The sequence below is a fragment of the Betta splendens genome, chromosome 24, assembly GCF_900634795.4.
Source record: "Betta splendens chromosome 24, fBetSpl5.4, whole genome shotgun sequence".
Classification (NCBI taxonomy): Eukaryota; Metazoa; Chordata; class Actinopteri; order Anabantiformes; family Osphronemidae; genus Betta; species Betta splendens.
In genome coordinates, this window is record NC_040901.2 from 1,416,992 (window position 1) to 1,442,442 (window position 25,451).

Genomic DNA, 25,451 nt, shown 5'->3' on the forward strand with positions numbered 1-25,451 from the left:
TGGCTGTCTAGCAGCACATGGTAGACGCGTTGTGAGGACAGCACACTTCTATCTTCATGAATCAAAACCATTTTTGTGTTCACTTAGGATCTTCTGCTGCACTTTGTCAAGATCAACTTAAGTCTCGACTGAGGCAGAAGTTCCAGTGTGTCTTTGAAGGCATCGCTAAAGCAGGAAAGCCAACCATTCTGAACCAGATCTACACAGAGCTCTACATCACAGAGGGAGGGACTGGAGAGGTCAACGATGAACATGAGGTCAGACAGATTGAAACAGCCTTCAGGAAACCAGACAGAGCAGAAACAAGCATCAGACCAGAAGACGTCTTTAAAGGCTCAGCTGGAAGAGATGGAGCCATCAGAACAGTGATGACAAAGGGAGTGGCTGGCATTGGGAAAACAGTCCTAACACAGAAGTTCACTCTGGACTGGGCTGAAGGCAAAGCCAACCAGGACATACACTTCACATTTCCATTCACATTCAGAGAGCTGAATGTGCTGAAAGATCAAATGTTCAGCTTGGTGGAACTTGTTCATCACTTCTTCACTGAAACTAAAGAAGCAGGAATCTGCAGGTTTGAACACTTCAAGGTTGTTTTCATCCTGGATGGTCTGGATGAGTGTCGACTTCCCCTGGACTTCAACAAGACTAAAACCCTGACTGATGTCACAGAGTCCACCTCAGTGGATGTGCTGCTGACAAACCTGATCAGGGGGAACCTGCTTCCCTCTGCTCACCTCTGGATCACCACACGACCTGCAGCAGCCAATCAGATCCCTCCTGACTGTGTTGACATGGTGACGGAGGTCAGAGGGTTCACTGACCCACAGAAGGATGAGTACTTTAGCAAGAGATTCACAGATGAGCAGCAGGCAGCAACAATCATCTCCCACATTAAGATGTCACGAAGCCTCCACATCATGTGCCACATCCCAGTCTTCTGCTGGATCACTGCTACGGTTCTGGAGGAGCTGCTGGAAACCAGAGAGGGAGGAGAGCTGCCCAAGACCCTGACGGAGATGTACATCCACTTCCTGGTGGTTCAGACCAAAGTGAAGAACATCAAGTATGATGGAGGAGCTGAGACAGATCCACTCTGGAGTCCAGAGAGCAGGAAGATGATTGAGTCTCTGGGAAAACTGGCTTTTGAGCAGCTGCAGAAAGGAAACCTGATCTTCTATGAGTCAGACCTGACAGAGTGTGGCATCGATGTCAGAGCAGCCTCAGTTTATTCAGGGGTGTTCACACAGGTCTTTAAAGAGGAAAGAGGGCTGTATCAGGACAAGGTGTTCTGAGGCTCTTCTGAGGTTGCTGCCTGTGGTAAAAGCTTCCAACACAGCTCTGTAAGTATTTTGTAAAGTTTCTAAATGTTGACTGTACTATTTATTTAATCAGGGCTGTTTTAAATGAGAGACATAAGTATAAATGTGTTTTCCTTTCTCTGCTTGACTGAATTTGCGTAGCCTTTTTTAGTGTTGTTCATGTTTCATTTTGATTACAGATTACAGTTAGAGAGAAGCTGTGAAGCTCTGTCCTCAGTTCTCAGCTCTCAGTCCTCTAGTCTGAGAGAACTGGACCTGAGTAACAACAACCTGCAGGATTCAGGAGTGAAGCTACTGTCTGTTGGACTGAAAAGTCCTCACTGTCGACTGGAGACTCTCAGGTTGAGTAATTGTTTGTTTTAAATGCAAGTGTTTTATTCTTATAACTTATTCTTATTTTTTTTAATGTAAGTGTTTTCAAGATGTCAAACCCTTAACATTAGAGACCAACCAATTTAAACTTACTTATGTCTTGCATCAGTTGCATGTTCTAGTAGTTTTAAAAATAATGTGTATATTTTATATGTGTGTATATATGTTTATATTATGTGTATACTTTATTAAGTTAAAGTTAAGATATGAATAGTAACATTGCATTGTTTATAATTTTGTCCACCTGTGTCTCAGCCTGAGTGTGTGTGACCTGTCAGAGAGAAGCTGTGAAGCTCTGTCCTCAGCTCTCAGCTCTCAGTCCTCTAGTCTGAGAGAACTGGACCTGAGTAACAACAACCTGCAGAATTCAGGAGTGAAGGTTCTGTGTGCTGGACTGAAGAGTCCTCACTGTCGACTGGAGACTCTCAGGTCAAGATTTTTCAGTGTTTTTTTTCGTTTGACAATCTTTTGTACTTCATATTTGATGGTTTAAACCAGACATGTTTCTCATATCCTTGATTTCATTCTAGGTTTGTCAATATCTGTCTTCTTGGAGTGGTTGTAGTGTGTGACTTTATGATGGTGTGTAACTGTGACCAAGTCTTAGTTTTTTTGTGCCAGCAGGCTGTCAGGCTGTCTGCTCTCAGAGGAAGCTTGTGTCTCTCTGACCTCAGCTCTGAGCTCCAACCCCTCCCATCTGAGAGAGCTGGACCTGAGCTACAATCATCCAGGAGACTCAGGAGTGGAGCTGCTGTCTGCTGGAGTCAAGGATCCACACTGGAGACTGGACACTCTCAGGTATGGAGACTTGATTTAACAAAGACGTCAACAAGACCAACTCACTGACACAGAGCGTACGTTTAGTGAGGATCAATTAAATCTCTAATGCTCTAGTGACTCGTGCTTATCCACAAAATGGCAGACTGAGTTTCAAGTGTCTTATGGACCCAAGAAGAACCAGAGGATAGGTGAACAAACTATGTAAAAATAACAGTCAAATCACTCATACAACCAAAAACACTCCTTTTAAACCAAGAACAAAAACTAAAAGACCAGGAGGGAAATAACAGAGTGGTTTTAGACTGATACTGGGCTTTATTACACATTTTATACTTTTTTAGACTTCTTTTATCCCCTTGAAAAAATGGTGTCCTCTGACACCAAAACTGATTTGACATAGAGGTGTGAAACCTTTTCTCCACATCAGCTCCTGCTATAAGTCCAAGATAAGGATCCAACTCCTTAGCTTTTGCTGAATGTCCACCCCTACATACAAGCCTCCATCTGAACACAATCCTACAACAATGTGTGTGTAAGAGCCATGTAATGTCCATGTCTGCATGTCTCTGACCCCCTCCTCCTTTCAGGGTGGAGCCTGGTGGAGTCCATTGGTTGAGACCAGGTCTGAGCAAGTGTAAGTATGTTTGTACTGAGATCAGCAACATTCAACCATCTCCTGTCATGAGTCGTCATCCAACTGATGATAGATCAATAATTGCAGCTGGATTGTGTCTGATTCTCTCCATCAGATTTCTGTCAACTCACCATCGACACAAACACAGTGAACAGGAAACTACAACTGTCTGACAACAACAGGAAGGTGATACGTGTGGAGGAGGATCAGTCATATCCTGATCATCCAGACAGATTTGACTACTGGCCTCAGCTTCTGTGTAGTAATGGTCTAACTGGTCGCTGTTACTGGGAGGTTGAGTGGAGAGGATATGTTTATATATCAGTGAGTTACAGAGGAATCAGAAGGAAAGGAATTAGTGATGACTGTTTGTTTGGATACAATGATCATTCCTGGAGTCTGTACTGCTCTAATGGTTGTTACTCTGTCAGACACAATAACACATTTACACCCATCTCCTCCTCAGTGTCTGACAGAGTATCAGTGTATGTGGACTGTCCTGCTGGTTCTCTGTCCTTCTACAGAGTCTCCTCTGACTAACTGATTCACTTTCACACCTTCAACACCACATTCACTGAACCTCTTTATCCATATGTGTTATTATAATATTTGTTTGTTTATTAATTTATGTTGACATTTTCTGTTGCACTATTTTATGAAACCATTGTCACTTTCACAAACCCTGTTCTGTGGGTTTGTGGTTCCACAGCATCAGGCTGAACTGGGTACATGTTCTATCAGGACTAAAACCTGGTTCCATAGAGAACTGATAACGTGTCTCTACCTGTCTGAGCCTGTGGCTACTTTTTGTGATGAAGGCTACATGCTACCTGTGCAGCTCAGTGTGTTCACAGACACTTGACTTCAGGAGCAGAGAGAGTCCAGTGTCACTAAGTACTGACTACACATACTGTGTTTGGACTAGTTTCTCTGATTTAGTCAGTAAAGTCAAAGGTTGTAGGTCTAAACTGACGTAAACACAAGAGTTCAGAGCAGTGTGTATCAGGGGATCCCAGGTTTCTACAAAACCAGTCCAGTTGTTGGTTCAGGTGTAGAACCTGACTCTTGAAGATGCATCACATGTGATCAAAGAGGATTCCCACTGAACAAACACAGGAAGCTTCTCCACCTGCATCTCTCTTCTTTCACGTCACACGTTGAGTCTGTAAAGTCAAGTGCGAAATCTGCAGAGTGTTCAACTCAGTGAGATGAGACCAACATCATGACAACCATGATAAACTCTAGTTGTGGAAAAATTTATCCAGGGACTGAAGGTTGTTCGTTCACATGGTGTAGTTTATGGAAAAGAGCAGTAACTGAACCGTCAGTGATGTTAAACAATGAGTCTGGTCTGTGTTCACACAGAGTCATGATCACACCAATGAAGACTGTAGCTAAAGTCCTGCAGGAAATGTGGAATAACGTCTTTGTCTAACTTCACTATGTCACTCATGGCCTTGATGTGAAGCTCCTCAATGACTGACAGTAATGATGTCACTCAAAGTGACTGTAACACAGTAATTTCACATAAAAAGTATTTATGTGCAGAAATAATGAAAACATATCAAAAGGCAGCACAGACAGTGCAGGTTCAGCAGCTTGGTTCTACTTTTCCATCCATCCCTGTACATCTGGTTCTGAAACACACAATAATAGTAGAACTTCACCTGGACGACAAACAGTCAGTTTAACAGCATCAGTGAACAGGTTGAACTCCTCCTCTGCTTCTTCCCTCTGTGATGGAGCTGCACTCCTACAAACAATGTCCTTCCTGTTTCTGAAGCATTTCAGGAACAAGAACAGGGCAAACCTGGATCAGCTGATTGTCTCCTCCCATAAAGAAGAAGAGCATCAGTCAAAGGGTCCAGTCGATGGATGGACTCATTCAAACATTCTAAGAAGGAACCGTGACCTCTGCTGCCTTCTCCACCTGTACACAATCTATGAAGACACTTTCTCACAGCTCATTGAACTCATAACGTGTATTTACTTATTGTATAATCCTTTATTTTACAGTATCCATACCCTGCTCAACTCGTAATCTGATACTGTAACTAATGTAAACATGAAATACTGGAACAGCCAGACAAACGCTTGCTTGAAAATCCTTGTTCTTTGCCCTGATTGAACATAAAACAGCATCTTTTAGGTAAATAAGAAAACGTTGACTTGAACATTACAATTTTAATAAATTAGTCCCAGCAGCAGCTAAGTTAACTAAGAACAGAATATAAAACAACTGATAGTTTGGATCTCTTTCATCCTGTAGCATTGCTGCTTGCTGCTTCCTGCTTCCTCATTACTCTGCTGCTTAAACTCTCCTGGTTTCCTGTAAACAGAGAGGGGGCGGAGCCTCGGTGATCACGTGATCCAGTAGCGAAACTGAACGTCTTCAGTAAGTTCTCCATTTTGCAAGAACAGAGCAGAAGGAGAAAAAGTTAAATAAACACCAGGAAGAAGAAGAAGAAACGTTGAGGAGGTGAGTGTTTAACAACGTTACTGTTACTGAGTCTGTTTGTTAATGTAGAGGAAGAAGAGACACGACCCACTTCTGTCAAACGAACACTGACAAGAACCGGATGTGAGGAGTTGATCGTGTTCGGGCTCTGGTTGTTGTTTGTCACTGAGATCAAATGAGCCGTCGATATGGTTGAAGTGCGCGATTCGTGCGATACTTACGGTAACAGTGTTGCGATCGCATAGAAGCACCGAGAGACTCACTTCTGCGGTGAAGTGAGCCGTCGTTCGTTCATCCGTCATTCAGCGAGCCGCACGTTTTGCGCCCCTATCACGCGCTTTACAGCAGAGCACAAAACACGCTCGTCGCGACTTTTTTTCATAACGAGACGTCTGGTCTGTTCAAAATATAGAACACTATGAAACATATAACATTATAATATATAAATATTGCATAAATAGAAAAAATATGGCCAATAAAGATCTGTGTACGTGTACTGTGTATTTTAATATATTTTTTAGCTTAAACTGACATCTAATGCTAAAAAGCAGTATTAGTTTGGCTTTCATTACAATGATTTTGGTCCATAATGCCAGACTCACACCAGTATGTCCTTGTACTACAGGTTATACACTATAACTTCACAAAGAAATGTGTACTTTTACTGTACAATTTATCATTTATTAGTATTTAAAACTACCATTTCATACTGTAAAATTCAGATGATTAATAACTTGACGTTGGTGCATAATTCCAGGTCTAGACCACTTTCTCCTTATTCTACTAGAAGTGTACTATCAGCCCACAAAGATTTGTGTACTTTTACTGTATAGTTTAGGATTTATTAGTATTCAAAACTACCATACCATACTGTAATACAGTCAACTTTGATGATTAATAACTTGACTTTGGTGCATAGTTCATACATAACTGGCCTCTATTCTAAAACTTGGCCTTGAATGAAATGAGTTCCTCAAATAATTAGAACACTGTTTCTTCAAAGTACTACCTAGTACTTCATAGACTACTAACACAGCAAATATCATACAATTTCACTGCATCATTTTGGAATAATCAATTGCTAAAACATCTTACAGTACACGGTCGTAAAACTATTGACTGAACTCATTAAACTTCACACAGCAGGTGTTTAGCTCTGGATCTGTGGCTTTTTCAGAAGATGAGTGTTTATGTGGAGGAAGAGGACAGAACAGAGTCTCCAGGATCCAGATGCGTGATTATGAAGAATGACAGATGTGAGCCTCCATCATTCAGTCCTGAACCTGGAGCCTCAGACACAAAGTAAGAATTGATCCAAACTCACTGATATGAATCATTGTTAGTTTATTCTCCGATCTTATAAACTGACTGTATGAATTTCCAGGATGTTCATGTTCTTCTGGATCAACTTCATGTGTGTAGATGTGATTATTAAGATAAACAATGAAACAACTGATGACACACAGAGAAATAATTTGTTTGGTCTCGGCTGTCGTGCGCGTCGCCAGTGCGCCACGGGTGCGTCCCCGACTAAGGACTGCAGCAGGCTGAAAAAAATCAGGGTTCTAGTCTCGTTTTTACCACCAGGTGGCGCAAAGATGTGAGGTCCGACTGTTTATTTCTATCTGTGTCTGCACATTAAGCACAAAAAACGATGTCATGGTATTATATCATTAAATGTAGAGTAGTTCATTTTATAACATATTTAAATTTTTTTATAAATTTATTATTGTAAATAGTATAGATTATTATGCGTCTTTGCTCGCTAGTGTGGGCAAGTGTTTGTTGTCAATTGCCGAAGCTGCTGATGTTTTTACACAGTTTTCAGGCCAGCCGAGAGACACAGTCCCTCCTCCAGCCAATCCAATAGAATAATATAAGTATAATAACATAAAATAGGAATCTATATTTATTCATCAATCTGTGTTATAAATGTATTTTATATGTATATCTGTACTTGTCTTCTGGTTTGTTGATCATGAGGAAAAAATACAAAACAAACTGGATTCGTTTCGTTTCGTCCTCTCTTGATATGAGCGACAAACGGTGTGTCGTTTGTGTGTCCAGGTAGAGCTTAACCAGAAATGTATGCATGTGATAATGCAGGCAACGAGAGAATCGGGGAAGTGGCGTCACCGTCTGAAGCAGACAGTGATGTGACGTTCCAACGATGGTGCTGAGGAGCCACTTATTCATAGGCAGATGACTTTGATCAAGTTGTCAATGCGCGCTAGTGTTTGTCAAATGCTGATCTCGCTGCTGCCTTTATACAGTATGTCCTCGTGTGTAAGTACTGTGTCGGGTCTGTGTACGTTCTACCTTTGATTTCCCCCTCTAGAATAAATCAAGCCGTTTTCTAGGTAAATTGTCCAGAAAATAAAATACAAAGAACATCCGCTTCCTCATTTCTCTTGATATAAGCGAAAAACGGAATTTAATCACAGCACCGTGTTAAAACCAAATAAACGAGCTGAAAACAGTAGCAGCAGTAGTTGTTGTAGTTGTAAACTGACCTGATGGAGGATAAAGACAAAAATGATTTCTATTGATGATGCATAGACTGGTTCAGACTATCTGTCTGTCTGTCTGTCTGTCTGTCTGTCTGTCTGTCTGTCTGTCTGTCTGTCTGTCTGTCTGTCTGTCTGTCTGTCTGTCTGTCTGTCTGTCTGTCTATCTATCTATCTATCTATCTATCTATCTATCTATCTATCTATCTATCTATCTATCTATCTATCTATCTATCTATCTATCTATCTATCTATCTATCTATCTATCTATCTATCTATCTATGATAAATTGCAAAATGCAACACTGACATTGTTGACAAAACACTAAAACAAAAAACACAAGAAATACTTAACACAGCAGGATTTTATTATGTGCTTTAAACATACATTTAAACGTACTTAAGATTAACAAGTTTAACACTTGGTCAGAAAGAATGCAGTTCTGACATTAAATAATAGCACAAATCCCGTATATAATAAATAGTTTTGTTTTTTTTAATGTGCTGATTATAGATGGTTTATGTACGGAGATGAGGCTGTCTATTTGCTGCTGATTTTGGAGGTTTTTAAAACAATGATTTAGCTTATTGACTTGGTACTTGTTATTTATTTTTAAAGTTTACTTGGACAAATGATAATACCTAATTACCATATATAATATTATGGGATATTCTACGCAACATTTCGAAGTAAATATACCAACATACCAATTTCTTCAACTATTACAACTGATGACATACAAAGAAATGATTTGTTGGGTCTTTTGTTGGGTTTTTCTGACTGATCCAAAGTGTGAAACATCCTGATGATCTGCAGCAGCAGTAGTTTGTGTTTAGAGCCACAGAAATTACTTTAATCAGAGAAAAGATCAGTGACTGATGTGATATAAATGAAAACATGTGTTTGCAGAGTCCAGAACCAGAGACAAAGAGCAGAACCTCCAGGACCCAGCTGTCTGTCTATGAAGAGTGACTGGTCCAAAGATGAGTTTATTAACTTCAGTAATGAACCTGGAGCCTCAGACACAAAGTAAGAGACAGTTTCTACTGTGAACTGACCTGATGGAGGATGAAGTCAAAATGTTGTGTTCATATTGATGATGTAGAGATTGGTTCAGACTGCGAAAGACAGACTCTTTTTGTAAATCACTTAAATAACCTTTCACCTGCTCAAAACTACCAGGCATTTAATCATTTACAGGATTGTTACCCTTTTTAGCAAAAAAAAACACGATTTTTTTCAAATAAACTAAATAGTAGGAAGATTAGATTTTGTTGTTTCATCATTCTTAACCTTCACATTGATTTGAATGATAGAATAATCGTATTGTTTGTTTGTGTTATAGTATGCTAAGTCTCAGACTGTCACAAACCGGCTCAGATGAATGTGACACAGAGGGAGGACACATAGATTCAAGGGTTCAATGTAGTATTTAATTAAAGGTAATTAAAAGATGTGTAATTAAAGATGTGTAGGTGAGTAGATTAGTGTGTATGCAGTGCTTGGATGCCAGTGAAGTATAAATGAGTGCCTGGGAGGCAGCAAGAGGCACATGGTGTGTGCAGCAGGCAAGATAGAATAGAATGCCTTTATTAGTCCCACTAACATTAACATTAAGATACGAGGAGAGAGAGTAAGGAGAGGACTGCAGAGCCTTTAATACAGCTCCACCCTCCAGCACAGATGTGCTGCATTGATGCCAACACAGCTCCACCCCTTTGTCCCTGCAAAACAATGCATAAAGATGTGTAGGTGAGTAGATCAGTGTGTATGCAGTGTTTGGATGTGTTGGGGGACCTCATCTGTATAATCTGTTATTAACAGAATTATTATTAAGGTCCCACATGCTCAGACAAAGGAAATACTGCGGCCTGCATGTAAAGTCCTCATCCTGATAGTAGTGAGTGAGAACAAAGAGATTTCAAATCTCAGCGCCAAAACCAGGCGCCAGGCTGGGGACCCATACCTGGCTCCCCCGCTGACATCCAACTCCCGCTGACATCCAACTCCCGCTGACACAAGCGACAAACGGAGGAGAAACTTGGACGTCAGCCATCCTGATTGGACCAAACAATAGGACGGGCGTGACCAAAAACACGGTTATAAAAGTCGCCGTGACCGAAGACTCGTCCCTTGTTCTCTCCCTTCGTCTCTTCGATCTCCCCTTCCCTTGTTCTTTCCGACCCTGTCCCGTTTCCCCTTGTTCTCTTCGACCCTCTCGCTGCCCCACCTGGAGCCTCCCTCTGCACCAGCACGCCTGAAGCCTCCACCGCAGCCAGCAGCTGAACCAACGGGGACGTCGTCACAGAGAACGGGCCTGATCACCCATCTACTTCCAGCCACACGGCAGGAAACCGCCAGCGTAACCGCCTCACTCGCCGCCGCATCAGCTGATCGCGACGCGATCACCGCGACGCACACCTGGACCGGACCGGACCGCAACAGCGCAAGCACGCACGCACGCACGCTCGCAACGCCGGATCGTCTCACCAGGATTGAGCAGTAAGGCAGAGGCATTCTTAAGTCTGAGCAGAGTAGAACTTTTAGGGGATCAGTAATTGTTTTGTTGTTGTGTTTTCTTTTCCTGAACACGCGATCTGATCACTGTGTATTTCCGCTATCACGTGACTGTAACGCTGTTACCGATCTACGTGAATCTAAGAGGTGCACATTGAAGTGTTGTAACCTGTGATTTCGCTAGCTTAAGTGCTTCAGTGTGTTACTGTGTAGTGCTCTGTTTCGGCTGCGACCACGCCAAGCGCACGTTTCAACCACCGCACGCTTCCGCGATCACGTGACTATATCGCAGGATATAGTCCCACGTGTTTGTGTGACCACAAGCCTTATCCACGCTAGTCCCACTTCACACTCCTTTACACGCTTCTTTCCCTGTGAGCGCCAGACACGCGCGCGCTCCATTCAAAGGGCTCGCCGGCACACGCGCGCAGCTGTGCCACCTCACCACGCCCCTAAAGGGGGGCGCTCTCCTCCTCCTCCTCTTCTCTCTTTCTCTCTCTCTCTCTCTCTCTCACACACGCACATACACACACACACACACATACACACACACACACACCCCTCTTATCTCAGGTAACGCGCATACACATACAGAACGCCAGACGAACACACCATAAGATTAAGTTGTGATTTGCTGAGTTATTCAAGATAGTGTTGACACTAGAGTTAATATTAACTGTTTAATAAAGCGTTCATAATTTAATTGGTCGTTTTCTGTGATTATTTGTACATGGTTTTGCAGCACTAGTGAATTGAGTCGGCTATGGTACGGAGTTCACCCTTCAACTAACTTAAATACAAATGAGACTGTATTGGCTATTTCCAAATCGGTTATTGGTCCCTGGAAACAGGGTGGTGCCCCGTAAACTAAGTAATTATTAATTCAATTAATAATTATTAAATCAATAATAGTAAGTGCTTCACTTACCAAACTATAGACATTCGTCATATAGTTATATATATTTAAGCTAATAACCAAGATTTGTAAATCTAAATTATAAACATAATTGGTATCTCCAATCAGGAGCTATAAATCCAATTATTATAATTTGTGCTCCTCGCATATCCCCAACATAATTGGTGCCCCGTGTGAGGCCGACAAAGATTATTCACCGTGCTGTAAATCTGTACAAATAATCTACTGGTGGATGCAAGAATCCATAACTGTGTGTGGCAGAAACCAAGGTGCCCTTTGCTTTAACACTAGTTACTGAGAACTGCAGTAGGAAGAGTGGGCCTAGAAGCTTAGCTTCCACTTTAAGCATTAAGAGGCCAAGTGTAGCTTTAGCACAGGCTGCCAAACCACCAGTGGTACTAGTGTTAGCCTAGCTACTATCTTAGCTATTAACTCAGGGTTAGCTGCCATCAGTGTTACCAAGCTGTGCTTTGTTAGCTTAGCATTAGCTTAGCAAAGAGCTACCAAATGTCAGCTTGTGTGTGTGCATGTTAGCATGCTACCATTAGCATAGCAACCCCAGAGATTGAGAATAAGTTGTGCCAAGCCGTCACTGAAACCAAAGTGAGTAGGCTTAGTATCTTTTCAGTTAGCAACGGGAGCCAAGCTTGGTTTTCAGCAAGACAAACCCAGGCAAGCCTCCACAGCTAGCACATAACAAACATTCAAGTAAGCCACAGGTTGAAGTGTCACCTGTGCACCACTACTTTAGCTGTAGTTGTAAATCACATTGCTCCTCAGAACCAGAATGGGCAACGTGAATCTTTGGAGATCTGGTGCTGAACGTTTCCCCAAGCAGGGAAACCTAGACTTTCAAGGAGTTGTTGCAAAGATCTTAGATGTGTCAGTAACAGAATTAGAAGAACTCAATAGTTATACTATTGATGAATGCGAAGCTGAATTGCAGAGGTTTTTATCTTACATGGCCAAGCCCTCAACGGAAACTCACCTGGCCCAAGAGGTAATGGGTGAGTTGGCTCTACTCTGCCACCGCAAGGTGCAGCTGAAGGCTGCAGAGTACGAAAAGAAGCTCTTCCTTGTGTGCAGTGGCTACAAAGCTGAGCAGGAGACTGTTTCCCACCTTAAGCAAAGTCTCTGGGTAACGAAACAAGAGCTGGAGCAGCTCCGGGAAGATAAGGAGAGATTGCAGCAGGACCATGACGCCCTACAATCTAGTCTCCTAGTGGCCCATCAAGAGGTTGAGAAAGCCAGGAGGAAGAGCCAGAGTGATCAGGTAGACACGGCAGCCAGTCCAAGGAGACCAGAGCTGACCAAGTCAGGCGTAGATGGTGAGAGTAGGCTAGCTCCCAGGAAGGCTGAGCAGCCCCCGCCTCTTGACAGCCAAACAAACCGATCACATGCAAAGCTGCAGATGCCCCAAGCAGGCGCAGCGGCTCTCGCCCAGAGGCTAGGGACCCCCCAGCCACCTCCTTACGAGCACCAGCTCAGTACAGCTACTTGTGTTACCAGTGAGATAGCCAAAGGCAAAGGTTTTCAGACCACTACAGTGGCTGAGTACAGGAACATTAGCACTCCAGTGCACAGGAAAGCATCCAGAGCAAACTTGTTTTACTCCCCCTCATGCACTGAGGACAGGAATGCCCCCACTCTGAGGAGGGAAAACTCACCTGAGAACCAGAGTGACAGTGGCAGATTAAGCCCCCTGTTGGAGGAGAAAGCACCTCGTCTCAAACGCAGGAAGCAGCGTCGGGTTCACCCACGTTACAGCGACCAGTGGGACGACACAGGCTCAAGTGACTCTGATAGTGCTTATCCTTCCCCAAACTTAGGTTTGCGCCTACGCCAGCTTGAATCCCTAGCCAAGGACATTGAGTGCTTTGACCCCAAGAGCCATGATTCTACCATAGACGACTACTTGCAGGAAGTCGATCGTTGCTTATTGGACCTCCCTCATGCAACAGCTCGCGAGAAACTAAAGCTAATCTGGAAGACTACACCCAGGAGTGTCCATGTCTTCATGGAAACACTCAAGCCTGCCATTCGGGATCAATACTCTTCACTCTGTCGAGCTTTAAGAGAAGAATATGCCCCATATTCTGACCCGGCAGCAACTATCTTTGAAGCGTTCAATGTCTTACACAAAAGAAATGAACCTCCCAAAGAATATTACAGACGCCTCAGAAAGGCCTACTTCCAAGGACGGAATACACCAGGTCTAGAAGAAGACAGTACGTTCCAGTCCTTATTCCTGCATAATCTCCATGACAGCATCCAATTTGATGTCGCCATGCACTGTAAGACAGGCAGGAGCACGATGCAGGGAGTTGTGAGATATGCCCAGCTGGTATGGGAAACGCGTGTACGCCCCATTAGGAGACCTGTAGCAGACACCAGAGTTTTTAGCATCCAGACCCATCAAAAGTCTGACTTAACACTTGAAGGCCACGAAATGCCTCGTGCTAAGAGAAGCAGACGAGGGCAAAGGAAGACTCAAAACCGCAGGTCACGTCGCCAGCAGTTTGACACAGTCAATCAGGAAGATGAGCCTCTTCAATACTGTAATTCAAGGCCAAAACAACCTCGTTCCCACCAACGAGGGGGAAGAGGTCGGTTCAGACAGAACTTGAACCGTAGGTACAAGGACCACAGTCCAGTTCACCGGTCACGGGAAGACTCAGAGGTGGACATTGTAAGTCTGGTACGGAGATGCGTGGAGGAAGCCCTAAAAGAACTTGACAGGCCTAACAGTTCGGCTGCTCCTTCAGACCTCTCAACAGAAGCCAGACACTGACTCCCCACTAGTGGATTAGACCAGGCATCTTTCCCTATTACACTAGGTACGAAAGACATAGGTGGCCTAGACCAGGCACCAAGCCTGCGTCAAACACATCCACATACCAAAAGGGGGGAGCAGTCCCAGCTCCCAAAGGCGAGGGTAGACTAGTCCATGCCACAACGTGGTATGTATAAAGAGAACTAGTCCGCATCCATGGTAGGTCCCAAAATCTTATCAGCAACCTGGTAGGAATAGCTGGATCTCTGGATGAGCCTAAACAATGTGTAAGCCACACATAGTTCATTCTTCTCCTAAATGATTTTGCAGCCTCCTGAGACCCTCCAGGACAATCAGAGAAGATAATTCAGGTACAGGTAGCTGGGTAGGCTAATGAAATCTCATCTGCAAGTTAGCTCCTCGGTCAGAGTCAGTAGCAACTTATTGAGTTTCTGTTAAAGCCTTATCAAGGAAAGCCTTGTGTCCACTACCACCACGGTTATGCATCCCTTTCAGGTACCACAACCCTGGCAGTACCAATTGTGGTTAGATTAACCTAGAAGCAGGTCCATGTCTTTATAGATCTCATGCAACGAGAAAATGTACACACTGTAGTCCACACCAGACACAAACATGTACACTTCATAAAGACACCAACCTGGCAACGCCTTGCCAGCTAACAACTCTTTCACGAGTTGACCAGCAAACTCTAACCACACCTCTCTTCACTCATCTATCCCTCTCTTTTCTCGTGTTTTCTTTCACCTAAGAAATACATAGGAAATGATATGGTTTAGGATTGCTCAGACATGCTATTGCCTCTGCTCAGACATGCTCTTGCCTCTGCTCAGACATGCTCTTGCCTCCGCTCAGACATGCCTCTAAAATGCTCAGACTTGCCTCCAACTCTAGAAAACAAGGACTGTTTGGAATAAATGGACTGTCAATGAACATTGATAATGCCCACAGGAGATGACAAGTATACTGAGGACCTTAACGAACCTGTCAGAGCACATGGACCCTTTCAACGTCTTGTTCCAAAGCGACGGCTGACACGCCATCATTCGGAACAAAAAGGGGGGATGTTGGGGGACCTCATCTGTATAATCTGTTATTAACAGAATTATTATTAAGGTCCCACATGCTCAAACAAAGGAAATACTGCGGCCTGCATGTAAAGTCCTCATCCTGATAGTAGTGAGTGAGAACAAAGAGATTTCAAATCTCAGCGCCAAAACCAGGCGCCAGGCTGGGGACCCATACCTGGCTCCCCGCTGACATCCAACTCCCGCTGACATCCAACTCCCGCTGACACAAGCGACAAACGGAGGAGAAACTTGGACGTCAGCCATCCTGATTGGACCAAACAATAGGACGGGCGTGACCAAAAACACGGTTATAAAAGTCGCCGTGACCGAAGACTCGTCCCTTGTTCTCTCCCTTCTTCTCTTCGATCTCCCCTTCCCTTGTTCTTTCCGACCCTGTCCCGTTTCCCCTTGTTCTCTTCGACCCTCTCGCTGCCCCACCTGGAGCCTCCCTCTGCACCAGCACGCCTGAAGCCTCCACCGCAGCCAGCAGCTGAACCAACGGGGACGTCGTCACAGAGAACGGGCCTGATCACCCATCTACTTCCAGCCACACGGCAGGAAACCGCCAGCGTAACCGCCTCACTCGCCGCCGCATCAGCTGATCGCGACGCGATCACCGCGACGCACACCTGGACCGGACCGGACCGCAACAGCGCAAGCACGCACGCACGCACGCTCGCAACGCCGGAGCTTCTCACCAGGATTGAGCAGTAAGGCAGAGGCATTCTTAAGTCTGAGCAGAGTAGAACTTTTAGGGGATCAGTAATTGTTTTGTTGTTGTGTTTTCTTTTCCTGAACACGCGATCTGATCACTGTGTATTTCCGCTATCACGTGACTGTAACGCTGTTACCGATCTACGTGAATCTAAGAGGTGCACATTGAAGTGTTGTAACCTGTGATTTCGCTAGCTTAAGTGCTTCAGTGTGTTACTGTGTAGTGCTCTGTTTCGGCTGCGACCACGCCAAGCGCACGTTTCAACCACCGCACGCTTCCGCGATCACGTGACTATATCGCAGAATATAGCCCCACGTGTTTGTGTGACCACAAGCCTTATCCACGCTAGTCCCACTTCACACTCCTTTACACGCTTCTTTCCCTGTGAGCGCCAGACACGCGCGCTCCATTCAAAGGGCTCGCCGGCACACGCGCGCAGCTGTGCCACCTCACCACGCCCCTAAAGGGGGGCGCTCTCCTCCTCCTCTTCTCTCTTTCTCTCTCTCTCTCTCTCTCTCTCACACACGCACATACACACACACACACACATACACACACACACACACCCCTCTTATCTCAGGTAACGCGCATACACATACAGAACGCCAGACGAACACACCATAAGATTAAGTTGTGATTTGCTGAGTTATTCAAGATAGTGTTGACACTAGAGTTAATATTAACTGTTTAATAAAGCGTTCATAATTTAATTGGTCGTTTTCTGTGATTATTTGTACATGGTTTTGCAGCACTAGTGAATTGAGTCGGCTATGGTACGGAGTTCACCCTTCAACTAACTTAAATACAAATGAGACTGTATTGGCTATTTCCAAATCGGTTATTGGTCCCTGGAAACAGGGTGGTGCCCCGTAAACTAAGTAATTATTAATTCAATTAATAATTATTAAATCAATAATAGTAAGTGCTTCACTTACCAAACTATAGACATTCGTCATATAGTTATATATATTTAAGCTAATAACCAAGATTTGTAAATCTAAATTATAAACATAATTGGTATCTCCAATCAGGAGCTATAAATCCAATTATTATAATTTGTGCTCCTCGCATATCCCCAACAGATGCCAGTGAAGTATAAATGAGTGCCTGGGAGTCAGCAACAGGCACATGGTGTGTGCAGCAGGTAAGATAGGAGGAGAGAGAGAGCGAGGAGAGGACTGCAGTTCCTTTAATACAGCTCCACCCTCCAGCACAGGTGTGCTGCATTGATGCCATCACAGCTCCACCCCTTTGTCCCTGCAAAACAAAACACACCCAAACCCAACACAAACCGATGTACAGGCAGAGACAGTCACACAGACACATCATTGATTAGGTGGTGATGTAGGTGTTACATCATATGGGTGTTTCTATATCAGGTCCCATCAGAGACAAAGATCTGCTGGACCTGGACCTGGACCCAGCTGTGTGTCCTTCAAGAGTGACCGGTCAAAGGACTTTCCTATTAATTTCAAAGACCAACCTGTATCAGAGTCACAGTGAGTTGTTGTTGTTACTTTGAATCATCCTGAACAATCTGATGTAAACATTCTCTTATGATTAACATTTGTGTTGTTTCCATTTTTGATCTGGTTGATTTGTGTTTGAAGTGTTGATGTGAAGGAGAAGCTTTCTTCACTCTGACCATTGATCAAATCTCCATCCAGCAGTAGCTAAAGATCTGATCCTGTAGAGGGTCTCAGGGGCTGCTCCTCTTCTAATGAAGTGCTGACATCAAAGGAAGCAGCTGATCATCTCTGTCCAAATCTGTTTATTTACGTCTCTACATGAAGGTTTTGGTCAAATGTAATTTGCAGCAGTAAATCGAAGTTACTACTGGAGACTTTAGTTGTGATGTTGATGCAGTGGAGACGACTGTTTGTCCCCAGTGTCGGCACCAGAGCTGATGTCCAAAAATGATAATGTAGGAAGTAGGTAAATGTTTCTAGTTCATCATATTTCCACTGGTAGCTGCCCAGTACAACCAGTCTGATCCCAGCAGACTTGTTGTTCCAACACTTGTTCAGTGAGGGAGGTAGAGATATGTTATTCAGAGCTGAGACTGAAGCCACTGACTGACAGTAAACCTTCACCACTACGAGGAGTCTATGACTCACTCCTCACATCCAACATCTCTTCAGAGACCTTTTCCTTGTGTGTGTCTCTGTGTGGACTCATTCTTTATGGTTCCTCTACAGAGTGGACCAGCAGAGCTCAGAGGTTCCCAGTGCTCAGTCTGTCCAGCAGCACCAAACACACCTGGACTCCATATTTATGGTCTGTACATGTACAACTACTACTGTTCATCTGTTGTGTTCAATCATCTCCATGCTGCACTTTTTAAAACAGTGGATTGTCAGTGTGTCCAACATGGATCTGATGTTTGGCTCCATGGTTTTAGTTGGATCAGGTCATTCATTTAGTTTCTGTTCCAGCTGCTGGAGGAAAACATTGTCACATTTGTGAAGAAGGAGTTGAAGAAGATCCAGAAGGCTCTGAGTCCAGATTACCCAGAATGCTTAGAGAGTCAGAGGAAGGATGAGGAGGAGTTGGATGGTGAGGATGAAGAGCAGAGGAGGAGCAGCAGAGACGCGTTTCTGAAGATCACAGTGAACTTCCTGAGGAGAATGAAGCAGGAGGAGCTGGCTGACTGTCTGCAGAGCAGTAAGAGGATTTATCTACATAATCAGAGAAGCAATCACATATTTACTGATGTCTTAAGTTAATTTTGTTTTATATGTGGACCATACTTAAATTCTCATTCTTCGATCAAACTACATGAATCATAACCATTTTCTTGTTCATTCAGGATCTTCTGCTGCACTTTGTCAGGATCAACTTAAATCTCGCCTGAAGCAGAAGTTCCAGTGTGTGTTTGAAGGCATTGCTAAAGCAGGAAAGCCAACCCTTCTGAACCAGATCTACACAGAGCTCTACATCACAGAGGGAGGGACTGGAGAGGTCAACGATGAACATGAGGTTAGACAGATTGAAACAGCCTCCAGGAAACCAGACAGAGCAGAAACAAGCATCAGACCAGAAGACGTCTTTAAAGGCTCAGCTGGAAGAGATGGAGCCATCAGAACAGTGATGACAAAGGGAGTGGCTGGCATTGGGAAAACAGTCCTAACACAGAAGTTCACTCTGGACTGGGCTGAAGACAAAGCCAACCAGGACATACACTTCACATTTCCATTCACATTCAGAGAGCTGAATGTGCTGAAAGAGCAAAGGTTCAGCTTGGTGGAACTTGTTCATCACTTCTTCAGTGAAACCAAAGCAGCAGGAATCTTCATTTTTAAACACTTTAAGGTTGTTTTCATCTTGGACGGTCTGGATGAGTGTCGACTTCCTCTGGACTTCAACAAGACTAAAACCCTGACTGATGTCACAGAGTCCACCTCAGTGGATGTGCTGCTGACAAACCTGATCAGGGGGAACCTGCTTCCCTCTGCTCGCCTCTGGATCACCACACGACCTGCAGCAGCCAATCAGATCCCTCCTGGGTGTGTTGACATGGTGACGGAGGTCAGAGGATTCACTGACCCACAGAAGGACAAGTACTTCGGGAAGAGGTTCAGAGATGAGCAGCAGGCCACAACAATCATCTCCCACATCAAGGCGTCACGAAGCCTCCACATCATGTGCCACATCCCAGTCTTCTGCTGGATCACTGCTACGGTTCTGGAGGATCTGCTGGAAACCAGAGAGGGAGGAGAGCTGCCCAAGACCCTGACGGAGATGTACATCCACTTCCTGGTGGTTCAGACCAAAGTGAAGAACATCAAGTATGATGGAGGAGCTGAGACAGATCCACACTGGAGTCCAGAGAGCAGGAAGATGATTGAGTCTCTGGGAAAACTGGCTTTTGAGCAGCTGCAGAAAGGAAACCTGATCTTCTATGAGTCAGACCTGACAGAGTGTGGCATCGATGTCAAAGCAGCATCAGTTTATTCAGGAGTGTTCACACAGGTGTTTAAAGAGGAAAAAGGGCTGTATCAGGACAAGGTGTTCTGCTTCGTCCATCTGAGTGTTCAGGAGTTTCTGGCTGCTCTTCATGTCCATCTGACCTTCATCAACTCTGGAGTCAGTCTTCTGTCAGAACAACAATCAACACCACAATTATCTGTGATTAAACATATGATGATGAAACCTTTTATGACGAAACATGAACATACACAGTTCTACCACGTTGCTGTGGACAAGGCTTTAAAGAGTCCAAATGGACACCTGGACCTGGTCCTCCGCTTCCTCCTGGGATTTTCTCTTGAGAAAAATCAGACATTTTTACAAGGTTTGATGACACGCATGAGAAGTAATTTACAAACCAATCAGAAAACAGTTCAATATATCAAGAAGAAAATTACAGAGTTTCCTTCTGCAGAGAAAAGCATCAACCTCTTCCACTGTCTGAATGAGCTGAATGATTGTTCTCTAGTAGAGGAGATCCAACACTATCTGAAATCAGGAAGTCTCTCCACAGATAAACTGTCTCCTGCCCAGTGGTCAGCTCTGGTTTTCATCTTATTGTCTTCAGCAAATGATCTTGAAGTATTTGACCTGAATAAATTCTTTGCTTCAGAGGAGGCTCTTCTGAGGTTGCTGCCTGTGGTCAAAGCTTCCAACACGGCTCTGTAAGTATTTTGTAAAGCTTCTAAATGTTGAATGTACTATTTATTTAATCAGGACTGTTTTGAATGAGAGACATGACTGTAACCAAATGTGGTTACAGTTCTCTGCTCGACTGATTTTTTTATTGTTGTTCATGTTTCATTTTAATTACAATTGATGTCCATTACTGTCTCACCAGACTGAGTAGCTGTAACCTGTCAGAGAGAAGCTGTGAAGCTCTGTTCTCAGTTCTCAGCTCTCAGTCGTCTAGTCTGAGAGAACTGGACCTGAGGAACAACAACCTGCAGGATTCAGGAGTGAATGTTCTGTGCGCTGGACTGAAAAGTCCTCACTGTCGACTGGAGACTCTCAGGTTTTATTCTTATTGTTTTAAATGTGAGTGTTTTCAGATGTCAAACCTTTAAAATAAGAGATTAAACAGTTTAAACTAACTTATATCTTCCATCAGTTGCTTGTTCTAGTAGCTTTTTTTTAAATAATATGTATATTTTATGTATGTGTGTATATATGTTCATATAATGTTTGTACTTTAAGTTAAAGTTAAGATGTGAAAAATAACATTGCATTGTTTATAATTTTGTCCACCTGTGTCTCAGCCTGAGTGTGTGTGACCTGTCAGAGAGAAGCTGTGAAGCTCTGTCCTCAGTTCTCAGCTCTCAGTCCTCTAGTCTGAGAGAACTGGACCTGAGTAACAACAACCTGCAGGATTCAGGAGTGAATTTTCTGTGCGCTGGACTGAAGAGTCCTCACTGTCGACTGGAGACTCTCAGGTCAAGATTTTTCAGTGTGTTCTTTCATTTCATTGATTTTATTCTAGGTTTGTCAATCTCTGTTTCCTTTGCCATCAGAAGTGGTTGTAGTGTGTGACTTAATGATAGTGTGTAACTGTAACTTTGTTGTTTGTGCCATCAGGCTGTCAGGCTGTCTGCTCTCACAGGAAGCTTGTGTCTCTCTGGCCTCAGCTCTGAGCTCCAACCCCTCCCATCTGAGAGAGCTGGACCTGAGCTACAATCATCCAGGAGACTCAGGAGTGGAGCTGCTGTCTGCTGGAGTCAAGGATCCACACTGGAGTCTGGACACTCTCAGGTATGGACACAACTACACACAGTGTCTGATGGAGGAGCAAGTAGGGATGTGGAGCTTTATGAACTTAGAACCCAACCTTGGAGTGTGTGATAATCAACACATTCAGACTTTGCTTCCTGTGGTGTCACATTAGTTTGGTGGTGACAGAGTGAGACTGAAAGCAGGTGTCTGACACCAAAAGTGATGAAGTGAAACAGAGAAGTCAAAGCTTTTCCCTACATACAAGCCTCCATCTGTGTGTGAGAGCCATGTAATGTCCGTGTCTGCATGTCTCTGACCCCCTCCTCCTTTCAGGGTGGAGCCTGGTGGAGTCCGATGGTTGAGACCAGGTCTGAGCAAGTGTAAGTGTGTTTTTACTGAGATCAGCAACATTCAACCATCTACTGTACAAACTGTCATGAGTCGTCATCAAACTGATGATAGATCAATAACTGCAGCTGGATTGTGTCTTGTTCTCTCCATCAGATTTCTGTCAACTCACCATCGACACAAACACAGTGAACAGGAGACTACAACTGTCTGAAAACAACAGGAAGGTGACACATGTGGAGGAGGATCAGTCATATCCTGATCATCCAGACAGATTTGACTACTGGCCTCAGCTGCTGTGTAGTAATGGTCTGACTGGTCGCTGTTACTGGGAGGTTGAGTGGAAAGGAAGAGTTCATATATCAGTGAGTTACAGAGGAATCAGAAGGAAAGGAGGCAGTACAGACTGTTGGTTTGGATTCAATGATCAGTCCTGGAGTCTGTACTGCTCTGATGATGGTTACTCTGTCAGACACAATAACATAGTAACATCCATCTCCTCCTCTGTGTCTGACAGAGTATCAGTGTATGTGGACTGTCCTGCTGGTTCTCTGTCCTTCTACAGAGTCTCCTCTGACAAACTGATCCACCTTCACCCCTTCAACACCACATTCACTAAACCTCTTTATCCTGGGTTTGTGTTATGTTCTCCTGGTTCCTCAGTGTCTCTGTGTGATGTGTCGTAGTGAGAGTTTGATCCTGTCAGAGAAACGTTGTCAGATAGATGTATTAAAACAAACTATGGAGCAACTTGTGGATTGTGTGATCTTTGCATTACACCTCCTTTTCCTATTATCTTTCATTTTCCTCTGTTATTAAAATAAACTGCAAAAATGTCTCTCATCAGCTCCTTTATTACAGTTGATAAATAGTTGTGTTGCTCCCATTTCTTGATCAAACCTCCATCCAGCCAGTAGCTAAAGTTGATTCCAGATTGTGTGTTATAATAAACATGTATGTAACCTTTAACTGTCTGTTTTAGTAAATTAAATTTTAGTTTTATTCAAAATTCTAGTTAGTTTTACTTCTCAGTTTCATAAGGCCTCCTTTCTACCTCTCTGGAAACGCAGGGAGGACACGGCCCCCCCTGGAGTCCCTTCAGGACTGTTGTGTGATCCAGGAACCAGCAGTGCCCAGGATTCGATCATGAGGTCTGCACACCTTGCGACTTACGCTCATCGTCTTACCCAGTGCACCACTGAGGAACCCTTCACACTTGGAGATGCTTCTGGCGCGCTTTTAAGCCTACACTTTGAGAGTCAAATCCAAAAGTTTCTAGAATCATGCAAGATTTGAACCCTCAACCTAACTTCACAAGAACAACCTCTTAACCTCTGAGCCACTGCTCTGTTCAGGTTGTGGCATGTTCAATGTTGTATTTATAGTTTATTTGGACAAAAAGGACTTGAAAGCATCTACAGGTATGGAGGACTTGAACCAACAACCTGTCTTTACAGCAGCAGCATCTTATCTCTCGGAATAATATGGTTAAGGTTGTATTTACCGTTTACTTCACAACAAGACCTTAAAAACATCTAGCATTATTTTGGGATTTAGGCCTTAAATAATAAACATTGTCTCTATTCTTTTTGATCTGATGTCTGTTACTCTACTAATGAGTCATGACAGTCCGTTTTAGGTTGCAGTCGCATTTGTCAAATAATACTATTACATGAGTGTTGTGCTTGCGTGTACTTTTATACCAGACGGTAATGTGTAATTCAGTATGAGCAGAGCAGCTTTAAATGCTGAGTGCGATGTCGCGTCTGCCACTGTTTGCACCCAAATCAACAGCAGCACCTTGACCCGCTAGTTAACCTGTCTTTCCCTCCTCTACAGCACTGGTTGAGAAAAGCTGTCGGAGCGATGGCCAGACACGCTGACAGCAGCTGAAACAAGCAGGAGGGAAGCAAACGTCAGTTAACAGACGAACCGCAGATGAGACAGCGGACAGTATCCTTAAAGGTGCAGTACCGCCACCTATCGGTCACATAGTGAAACTCATCTTATCATACAACTTTTATCCGCTGACTTGAATGAAATATGAACGAAACAAAGCCATACCAAATATCCATATATTAAATACAAAACAGTCCTTCACAACTGAGGCTAAGTTACTGTTCTGCGACTCCATGTGACAACAACACATTAATTTGCTTAGCGCAAACATATACATTTCTATACCACAACATAGTGCAGTGTCTTATACAAATGTACCACTAAATACATGCCCCAGATGGATAGCAGAACTTTATCTATTACAAGTCTGCTAACAAAAAACATAGAAAACGTTAGAATCCACGACAGTACGGTGTCCGGCAAGGGACAATCTGCGCTCACAGCCTTATTACAGCAGCGTAACGGCGTCGTCTAGCGGCCGTTAAAGGTCCCTGTTTTATATTAACATGAAATACGATGGTGGCATGTAAGATAGAGGGAGAAAAGGAAAAGAACAGTGAGTAACTCGTGTATCAAGGAGGTTGACCAGCATCTGAATTTATAACTAAAACATGGTTCGGATGGTTCAGTGTGCATATTTCTGGAAGTGGCGTATCTTGGCTGACATATTTCCTAAGAGACAACATAAATGAAAGGGAATTTATTTTATGAATAGATTACTCATTATAATTAAATCTGTTTATTTACCTTAACAACACAAATTTGTTCAGAACTGTTTTAGAGAAGTTAATTTATCGCACCACTGACTAGTATTAAAGCTTTATCAGTCCCTAACGCTTCTCTAGTCAATCATCCATATTATCATTATTACATGGGTTCTGTGATATCAGACAGTGAGCTGCACGTTTTTACATAATAAACAAAAGGCAACGAGTATTACCTCAAATAGACTGTCTATGGCATCCACTAAACGAAGACATTTGACGACGGCATTGGCTTTATTTGACTTTGGGACGATGGAGTCTAATAACTGAGGCTCCCAGTGAATCCCTGTAGCCACTGGGGCGTAAAAGGAGCAGAGGTCGTGGTATTAGGAGAAGTGCTTTGCATACTTTGTAACATGGGTACAGGCGTATTTGTGGTGCATTCACACCACTGATGATTCTGAGCGTGTGGTGGTTTCAGAGTGTGGAACTGCCACTAGAAGGAGCCATTTATCTAAATATCAGATTAGCTGAACACTGCATGTAGTCAAATGAGTTGTCTCTAACTAAATCTGATCTAAATTATGTCTTAAAAAGCTTAAAGATTTGTTAGATTTTTTTCTCAGTTTAGTTTTGGATACCTTTTAATTTTTTATTATCATGTGTGTATGAATTTGTGCTGCTCATGCTCAAAGACTTTTAAAATAACAACAGGACAGAGTTACTGAGGAAAGAAGTG

The 25,451-nt window shown here is 43.5% G+C and overlaps 4 protein-coding genes across 7 annotated transcripts in view; 3 read left to right on the forward strand and 1 right to left on the reverse strand.

The window, feature by feature from the left end:
* Positions 1–5,902, reverse strand: part of LOC114849838 (RNA binding protein fox-1 homolog 3) — a 52,831-nt gene extending 46,929 nt beyond the window's left edge. For both annotated transcript variants that reach the window (XM_055506292.1, XM_029141582.2), the window contains exon 1: positions 5,788–5,902. In XM_055506292.1, coding sequence (XP_055362267.1) covers positions 5,788–5,868 — 81 coding nt within the window. In that variant the 5' untranslated portion in view covers positions 5,869–5,902. The remainder of the gene's footprint in view (positions 1–5,787) is intronic.
* LOC114850884 (NACHT, LRR and PYD domains-containing protein 12-like) overlaps positions 1–25,451 on the forward strand; it is a 369,265-nt gene that overhangs the window by 27,621 nt on the left and 316,193 nt on the right.
* Positions 120–22,859, forward strand: LOC114849500 (NACHT, LRR and PYD domains-containing protein 12-like). Of its 3 annotated transcripts, XR_008693808.1 has the most exons (8): positions 120–1,343; positions 1,502–1,663; positions 1,950–2,123; positions 2,319–2,492; positions 3,062–3,108; positions 3,224–5,040; positions 5,125–5,257; positions 5,448–5,581. XR_008693808.1 is itself a non-coding variant. In XM_055506272.1 (6 exons), exons 1-6 carry the CDS (start codon positions 1,210–1,212, stop codon positions 22,793–22,795), a joined length of 1,221 nt encoding a protein of 406 aa, XP_055362247.1. In that variant the 5' UTR covers positions 147–1,209; the 3' UTR covers positions 22,796–22,859. The 3 variants fall into 3 exon arrangements, 2 of the variants coding, with proteins under 2 accessions (XP_055362247.1, XP_055362248.1); XM_055506272.1 differs by lacking the exons at positions 3,062–3,108; positions 3,224–5,040; positions 5,125–5,257; positions 5,448–5,581 and adding exons at positions 22,095–22,141; positions 22,266–22,859 and having other exon boundaries at positions 147–1,343; XM_055506273.1 differs by lacking the exons at positions 1,950–2,123; positions 3,062–3,108; positions 3,224–5,040; positions 5,125–5,257; positions 5,448–5,581 and adding exons at positions 22,095–22,141; positions 22,266–22,859 and having other exon boundaries at positions 150–1,343.
* LOC129603674 (uncharacterized) lies at positions 8,983–15,374 on the forward strand. The gene is made up of 2 exons (XM_055506253.1): positions 8,983–9,102; positions 9,419–15,374. Exon 2 carries the CDS (start codon positions 12,294–12,296, stop codon positions 14,295–14,297), a length of 2,004 nt encoding a protein of 667 aa, XP_055362228.1. The 5' UTR covers positions 8,983–9,102; positions 9,419–12,293; the 3' UTR covers positions 14,298–15,374.

Excerpts from the sequence above, each read along its gene's own strand:
- LOC114849500 (XM_055506272.1), top strand. The coding sequence starts at position 1,210 with ATGTCAGAGCAGCCTCAGTTTATTCAGGGGTGTTCACACAGGTCTTTA. Across the intron at positions 2,124-2,318 it reads TGTCGACTGGAGACTCTCAG|GCTGTCAGGCTGTCTGCTCT; the intron begins GTCAAGATTTTT and ends TTGTGCCAGCAG. Across the intron at positions 2,493-22,094 it reads TGGAGACTGGACACTCTCAG|GGTGGAGCCTGGTGGAGTCC; the intron begins GTATGGAGACTT and ends TCCTCCTTTCAG.
- LOC129603674 (XM_055506253.1), top strand. The coding sequence starts at position 12,294 with ATGGGCAACGTGAATCTTTGGAGATCTGGTGCTGAACGTTTCCCCAAG.